This window comes from Dipteris shenzhenensis, chromosome 4 (assembly GCF_047967505.1).
Source record: "Dipteris shenzhenensis isolate YYH24624 ecotype China chromosome 4, Dip_SZ_1.0, whole genome shotgun sequence".
NCBI lineage: Eukaryota > Viridiplantae > Streptophyta > Polypodiopsida > Gleicheniales > Dipteridaceae > Dipteris > Dipteris shenzhenensis.
The window spans coordinates 4620315-4628383 of NC_141599.1; the positions used below are offsets into that span (position 1 = coordinate 4620315).

The 8069-nt window shown below is 41.9% G+C and overlaps 1 protein-coding gene across 1 annotated transcript; it reads left to right on the top strand.

The window, feature by feature from the left end:
* The first annotated feature begins 5456 nt into the window (after positions 1–5456).
* Positions 5457–7465, top strand: LOC147902359 (pentatricopeptide repeat-containing protein At5g48730, chloroplastic-like). The gene is made up of 2 exons (XM_087373341.1): positions 5457–5828; positions 5943–7465. The coding sequence occupies exons 1-2, from the start codon at positions 5511–5513 to the stop codon at positions 7005–7007; spliced, it is 1383 nt and encodes a 460-aa protein (XP_087229467.1). The 5' UTR covers positions 5457–5510; the 3' UTR covers positions 7008–7465.
* The last annotated feature ends 604 nt before the right edge of the window (positions 7466–8069 follow it).

An 8069-nucleotide genomic window follows, 5' to 3' on the forward strand; every position in this document is an offset into this window, starting at 1 on the left:
GGAGAATCTAGGGGCATAAAAGCCAAAAAGGGGTGTGGGGGGTAAGCAATGAATATGATGAGAGGAGAGAGCAACCTTCAATGAATATGATGAGAGGAGATAGCAACCATGTTGTGTGTGTGTATACATAATGGAGGACAATGCCCTAAACCCATCTTCCTCAAGCTATAGCAACCTTCAACCTCATCCTCAAAAACTAGTATGTGTGTGTGTGTGTGTGTGTGGTGTGTGTGTGTGTATGTGATTGTGTCAATGGGCAATGCCCTAAACCCATCTTGTGGTTGAGAAAAACGGAGTGCTCCTTTGATTGGTTTTAAAACATGTGTGAGAGTTTTCTAGAATACTAGTTGTGAGAAATTGAGTGCTCTTTTGATTGGTTTTAAAATGTGTGTGTGTGTGTGTGTGTGTGTATGTGTGTGTGTGTGTGTTTCAAGTCCTAGAACATACACCCTGCACACAAGTAGTGCCATTGCACCTAGTTTCCAAAAGTACAACACAATGGTTATGTGTGTGTGTGTGTGTGTGTGTGTGTGTGTGTGTGTGTGTGTGTGTGTGTGTGTGTGTGTCTGTGTGTGTTTCAAGTCCTAGAACATGTGCCCTGCACGCAGGTAGTGACATTGCACCTAGTTTCCAGAAGGACAACACAATGGTTTTGCAATAAATTTCTTTGAAGAAAGACTTTCCATTTCCAAGAAATTGCTATTAAGAAAATAGATACATCAACAAGGGATGAGACAAAAATGAATGTAAGAAGTTTTGAAGATCTTATTGGTATCCATCCAAGTACAATCCAATGTTAGGATGTGTTACCTGCATCCATCCACACAAGAGGCAATGTTAGAACATACGTATCTCCTAATGCAGGACTACAGGTGTCATAAATCCTGATAGCATGTCATTGCAGTCAATATTATACCAAGAAGCATACCAAAATAGATCCAAACCACTCATATTCTAAAGAAAAAAGGAGATGGGAAGGACAACTGGTATGTTGCATGAACACTAGGCTATCACTTGCCTTCAAGGCACTGTGTTAAGAGAGCTTGACCCTTTGCACGAGATAGTAACTTTATACGATTGTGCAGTATGTAAAACATGAAACTAGGCTACAAAGGAGTTTATTTACCGACTTCAAGCAAGAAGGATTATGATCAACAACAACAAGAATGTAAGGAGAATGTAAGCCAGATCCTTTTGAACCATAACTAATTTAAAGCAACTATCAGCTGTTAAGGTGGTTAGAGAGTGAGGCATCCCTATTAGTAGTTCATAGCTTAGATAAGGACCAACACGAATTGCCATACTTCATGAGAGAAATCCTGAAACCCTTTTCATACCACAATTATCATAACCAGAGGGCTACATGAGCAAATTAATAGGGATGTATAGCAACAATGTTGTTTTGTATACGCCCAATAACTCATAAATACATTCACCTATGATATTTTGTTTTTTCCTCTACTTACTATTGTCCTCTTGTTGTCCTTTGATGAACTGGGGCAGTGGAACACACTAAGATAGGTTATGGCAAGTGACTAGTAGTCTTGAGCTAGGATGTCTGAAAGTGTTAGCTCGCTAGACTTTTTAGATGTTAACAGCGTAGTTTTACTATTTCTTAGAATAAGTCTATTGTCTTTTACTATCCCATTTGTTGCACAGGAACGGGGCATTACAAATAAAAGATGTGCTTCATAATTTCCCTTTCTCAGTGAGTCCTTTGATCAAGGGACTCAATTGGCTAATGGTATCTGTATCACCATGAGCGAGGACGCTTGAGTCTGAGGACTTGCTAGCTCATGCTAATAAGTAAATAACATGAATGTATAAGTTTTTTTTGGTGCTTGCAATCTCATTAAACCAGATATATGAAGTAGTGTGCAGTAGCATCTATGTCCCATAACCTTGTCTTCCCTAGTGACAAAATGTGCTCTGCCTGGATCTCATCCTTTTGGTATGTAGAGTAGCATTACTATAGCAAGTTTACTTGAGGCTTACATGGGTACGTGGATAAGCTAGCCTAGCGTGAAATCGTCCCCTCTGTTGTAGCAGACGTGCAATTTCCCCATCCTTCTTTCATTCTTATGACCTATATACATGAGCAAGGATACGGGAGGTAGATCTCCTATAGCTCATGAGGGTTATCCAATGTAAGAGTTGAGAATGGATGCTATTTTTTTACTACTTATAGTGGGAGAGTATTTCATGATTTAAATGCACATTTTTAAAGCATTTTGGTTTCTCTAAAGTACACTTATTAGGTGAGGACTCCTCACTAGGAGCGTACAGAGTAGCTTCCATGTATATTTGCAGATGGGCTTGTATCGCTACATCTTTATTGGCAGCTACTAATAAGCAAAAAATGTTTCAGCATTGCGACCTCTCTAGAAGGTTAAGTCGGGTCTCGATGCTAGGATTGGGAGGAAAATGAACACTAGGCTATCACTTGCCTTCAAGGCACTGTGTTAAGAGAGCTTGACCCTTTGCACAAGATAGTAACTTTATACGATTGTGCAGTATGTAAAACATGAAACTAGGCTACAAAGGAGTTTTTTTACCGACTTCAAGCAAGAAGGATTACAATCAACAACAACAAGAATGTAAGCCAGATCCTTTTGAACCATAACTAATTTAAAGCAACTATCAGCTGTTAAGGTGGTTAGAGAGTGAGGCATCCCTATTAGTAGTTCATAGCTTAGATAAGGACCAACACGAATTGCCATACTTCATGAGAGAAATCCTGAAACCCTTCTCATACCACAATTATCATAACCAGAGGGCTACATGAGCAAATTAATAGGGATGTATAGCAACAATGTTGTTTTGTATACGCCCAATAACTCATAAATACATTCACCTGTGATATTTTGTTTTTTCCTCTACTTACTATTGTCCTCTTGTTGTCCTTTGATGAGCTGGGGCAGTGGAACACACTAAGATAGGTTATGACAAGTGACTAGTAGTCTTGAGCTAGGATGTCTGAAAGTGTTAGCTCGCTAGACTTTTTAGATGTTAACAGCGTAGTTTTACTATTTCTTAGAATGAGTCTATTGTCTTTTACTATCCCATCTATTGCACAGGAACGGGGCATTACAAATAAAAGATGTTCTTCATAATTTCCCTTTCTCAGTGAGTCCTTTGATCAAGGAACTCAATTGGCTAATGGTATCTGTATCGCCATGAGCGAGGACGCTTGAGTCTGAGGACTTGCTAGCTCATGCTAATAAGTAAATAATGTGAATGTATAAGTTTTTTTCGGTGCTTGCAATCTCATTAAACCAGATATATGAAGGAGTAGTGTGCAGTAGCATCTATTTCCCATAACCTTGTCTTCCCTAGTGACAAAATGTGCTCTGCCTGGATCTCATCCTTTTGGTATGTAGAGTAGCATTACTATAGCAAGTTTACTTGAGGCTTACATGGGTACATGGATAAGCTAGCCTAGCATGAAATCGTCCCCTCTGTTGTAGCAGACGTGCAATTTCCCCATCCTTCTTTCATTCTTATGACCTATATACATGAGCAAGGATACGGGAGGTAGATCTCCTATAGCTCATGAGGGTTATCCAATGTAAGAGTTGAGAATGGATGCTATTTTTTTACTACTTATAGTGGAGAGTATTTCATGATTTAAATGCACATTTTTTAAGCATTTTGGTTTCTCTAAAGTACACTTATTAGGTGAGGACTCCTCATTAGGGGCGTACAGAGTAGCTTCCATGTATACTTGCAGATGGGCTTGTATCGCTACATCTTTATTGGTAGCTACTAACAAGCAAAAAATGTTTCAGCAATGCGACCTCTCTAGAAGGTTAAGTCGCGGGTCTCGATGCTAGGGATTGGGAGGAAAATGAGGGGAAGAGAACAACTAATCAACATAGGACACCGACGGGGGGAAAGGTGTTTGCAAGTTCAAGCTGCTTATTACGCGGGTTGCAGAGAGCTCGAATACAGGATGCCCTACTATATAGTGAGCAAGACTAAGGGGAGAAGCTAGGACATAATTAGAAGGAAGGAGGGTTTCTCCTTGGTGAAGAAGTGGGAGATAGCGTCGTGGTGGAGGAGGATGGAAAAGTGATTTGTGATGAGGGAGTTAGGCATGAAATAGGGAGGGAGCTCAAGGTTCCTGACATTACACCTACCAAGTTATAAATTGACTGGTTAGCAACTGTTGGATTATTAATTAGGCTATAAATTTTGGGCTGTTACGTACAAGCTACCTTGTGTATAATGCCATGGTGCACAATCAAAGCTATATCATAAGGCGTATGGCACATGAAATTTTCCTATCCTACTCTAGAATTTACTCAACAGTCCTTGAATTAACGTACCAACAAGGGTTATTTTAGCAAGCTTATACTATAATGTCTATAATTATGCACAACATCGTGAATTGATAATGTTCTCCTCTCTGTGGAGAAATTGAGCTCTCATGTGGAAGCATATTACGTGTTTGTATGCATAATGATGGATAAGATAATATGTCAAAACATGTGAGAGAGAGAGAGAGAGAGAGAGAGAGAGAGAGAGAGAGAGAGAGAGAGAGTTAAGTTCTTTTTTTGTTTGTTTTTCAATAATAGATAGCAAAATAGACATAATTGTATGTGAGAGAGGGTGTGAGAGAGGGATATTAAGTGTTTTCGTTTTGTTTTCTAGTGCACATGCTTAGGCATACCTGCATCACATATGAATGCCTACACCAACACACACATACATGGGGATGGTGGTTGACATGGGTGGATGAGGGTGGTGGGGAATTGTAGGGTTGTGGTATATAGTCGAGGGATAGAGAAAACACACACGTGCGCGCATGCACACACACACAGACACACACACGCACGCAAGCATGCATGCATGTGCGTAGAGTCTATTAATATGCACAGGAGACCAACAGGTCTATGGACAACAAAAAACCATCTAGTACGTTTGCTTAGGGAGGGCCCATAGCAACTCCCAAAGAGTGCGAAACTCAATTATTTAGAGTACCTGCATAATATTTGAAAACATAATCGCCATACATTAGTTTGAGACTGGGAGTCTATTGGTTTTGATATAAACTCTTTGATAAGTGCTATACTTTCACGGTATACTACCATTGTCCTTCTTTCCTTGTAACCTCGACCCTGGCTGATTTTGTTGCCTTATTCTTCAATTGGGCTCATGGATGTTCCTCGGCTATCCATACCTTGGTCCCTTTCAGCTTAGCAGAATGTTGGAGAACTTTGATCCACAAATCAAGTGAGCTAAGAATAATTATAGCATGTCCCTTAGAGTGTCTGATATCATCCTCATTGTCGTCAACCTTCCATTCAATATCCCGCATGGCTACTTTGACATGGTCTAGAGTCTAAGAATCCTCTTATTTGTACTAGTCTTGAGGGAGCCCTCATATTCTAATCTTCAGTGCATTCTCACGTCTGGCTTTGTATTCTTGATCCCTTCTTGAATATTAGAAACTTGTCTCTCGAGATGAGCTCTTGAGGCATGGTGGTGATCGGTGAGCGACGAGTGCCATGCCTCCTTGTCCCTCTTGGACTGCACTCTACTCCCCCTCCACCCCTTTCCATTGCCCTCGTTTCAAAACTAGCATTCCCATCACCACATCTTCCACACCTAGACGGCTTTTTCGTGTCCTCTGTTTTAAGATCCCTCATGACCCTTCTCTCAGTCGCGCCGGGAGGAAGACTCTCGGTGTCGTTCATTTAGTAGAGCGTTCCAAGGATGACCACGAAGTTCCCGACCTCCGTAAGGCCCGGCGCCTCGTCGCTACCACTCTCCTGGAGGCCTTAGATGACCGTATTCGCCGTCGGAAATGGAAAGCGGCCTTGAAGGTAACTTCAACTGCACCAGGCAGAGCCTAGTGTGCAGAACATCAATCCACGTTTGGCCTTTTCCGAATTTTCATGGATTTTTTTGGAGCCCCAACAACGCCTTGACTCTGGCAGGTTTTCGAGTTGCTGAGAGAACAAGAGTGGTACGAACCAGACATTGCCACCTACGTAAGGCTATTGAGTATGCTGGGAAAGTGCAAACAGGCTGACGCTGCATATCACATATTTCGCATGATGCTGCAAGAAAAGTGCAAGCCTTGTGTTGAAGCCTTTACAGCTCTTCTAACAGCGTACACTAGAAGCAATTGTCTAGAGGACGCATTTCGCATTATGGAACAAATGAAGCAGGTACCTGGTTGTGAACCTGATGTTTACACCTACAGTGAAATGATTAAAGCTTGTAGTGAGGCCTTGCTTTTTGATCGTGTTGACACACTTCTGTCAGAGATGAGAATGGTCGGGTTGACACCAAATATCGTGACGTACAATATCCTAATAGATGCATATGGTAAGGCGGGCATGTTCAGAAAGATGCAAGATGTGCTCATGGTCATGATGGAAGCTGAGGAATTTAAGCCCGATTGTTGGACCCAGAATGCTATCCTACGAAATTTTTCAAGGGCAGGAAATATTAGAGCAATGGAGCAATGGTACATGAAGCTGCAAAGATTTGGATATCGACCTGATGTTATCACATTCAATACCCTTATACAAGCATACGCAAAGGAGTGTCAATATGAGAAGATGGAGACTGTACTTGATTTCATGCGTAAATACTACTATAGGGGAGATACCATAACGTATAATATTCTCATCGACGCTTATGGTAAAGCAGGCCTACTGGACCGCATGAGAGCTGCTTATCGTGAGATGCGATCTATGGGAGTGAAGGAAGACACTCATACCTTGTGCTCTTTAATAGATGCCTTTGGAAAGAATGGAGTTTTGTGGAAAGTAGAAAAGGTCCTGCGGCAAATGCGGAATTCAGGCATAGAACCGGACACTGCCATTTTCAATGCTGCTTTAGATGCATATAGAAGGGCTGACAAGAAGGCTGAGATGTATCGAGTGCTGTCAGAAATGGAGGAAAGAGGCTGCCAGGCTGATAAATACACGCAGGTTATCCTCAGTGTCGCTGTAAGAGAAGCAGGTTTAGATTCTGAGCCAAAATCATGTTAGCAGTTCTAAGAAATCGCATTGATGACTCCAGATCTAACGTTACAGATTTCCTCCTTGTGGGCAAGTCCTAGGCTCCTATAGATGCTACCATATTCTAGTGAGTAAATATTTTTAACGTGTCCATGAAGTGACCTATTCTTTTGGGCATGAACAATACAGTATTGTGAATCTGTTGCATAGGTAGCTCAAATTCGGCACCATTGCAAGCTCGTTCCAGGGCTATATAAGCTGGTCTATGCCAGCCACAAGACAATCCATCTCTTTGGCATATATTCACAGCCCCTTGCGGGCATGTGATCCCTCTTGCTGCCTTAGTCCTACAGCTCATAGTCTGCATATGAGGGTCACATGTTGAGTTTTCTAGCCCATCCATTTGGTGAAGTGCCCAATCTGCTTTCTAGTAGAGCCTTTGCCAAGATGTAAGAGGTGTGAGTAGAAAAGTGGACCAACTGCTTCGTTCTGGATTAGCGCTCCTTGATGAAATGACCTGTATCTCAATGAGAATCGCCTGGGAATGAAACGCCAGGTCCTTGGCAATTGCATTGGAACTCTAGTTGTCATTTACTATCTTACCTTCACACCCTCTTGAAGGGCATCTGTGTCCTCCAGAATCAGCTGAGCAATACAGACTCACTGGGTGATGAGCATGTCTCTACTGTTGGAGGCTTCTGGGTCAGCCACGAGATGGTGTTTGACCCCAAAAGAAACAAGGTTTTGTAGTAGACCGTATAGAACAACAATCGTTAGTCAAGTTTGAATCAGCTTACCCACCCAAGGTGGTACTAGTCTAATAAGTAATCCCATACCCGGATGTACCTGAGTACGTCATGCCCGCATTTCAGTGACTCACTTTGTCACAGCAATCCAACTGCAAAACTGATCTTAGGTTGGGTATTGGTCAAGTAGGTCAAAGTACTACTAAATGCAGGTGCCTTTGGTCAACCGATCGAGATGTATCCTTGTTGCTCAGCTTGGCCTACTGGCCATAGCTTCCAGGGAATGCTGTTCCCCCTTCTGAAATGGGTGGAACACCTTTTTCTAGTCTGGAAGCCAACCTGGAAT

Bases quoted from the DNA above. Each gene is read 5' to 3' on its own strand.
- LOC147902359 (XM_087373341.1), top strand. From the start codon at position 5,511: ATGCCTCCTTGTCCCTCTTGGACTGCACTCTACTCCCCCTCCACCCCT. The intron at 5,829-5,942 runs GTAACTTCAACT...TGACTCTGGCAG, and splicing joins AATGGAAAGCGGCCTTGAAG to GTTTTCGAGTTGCTGAGAGA.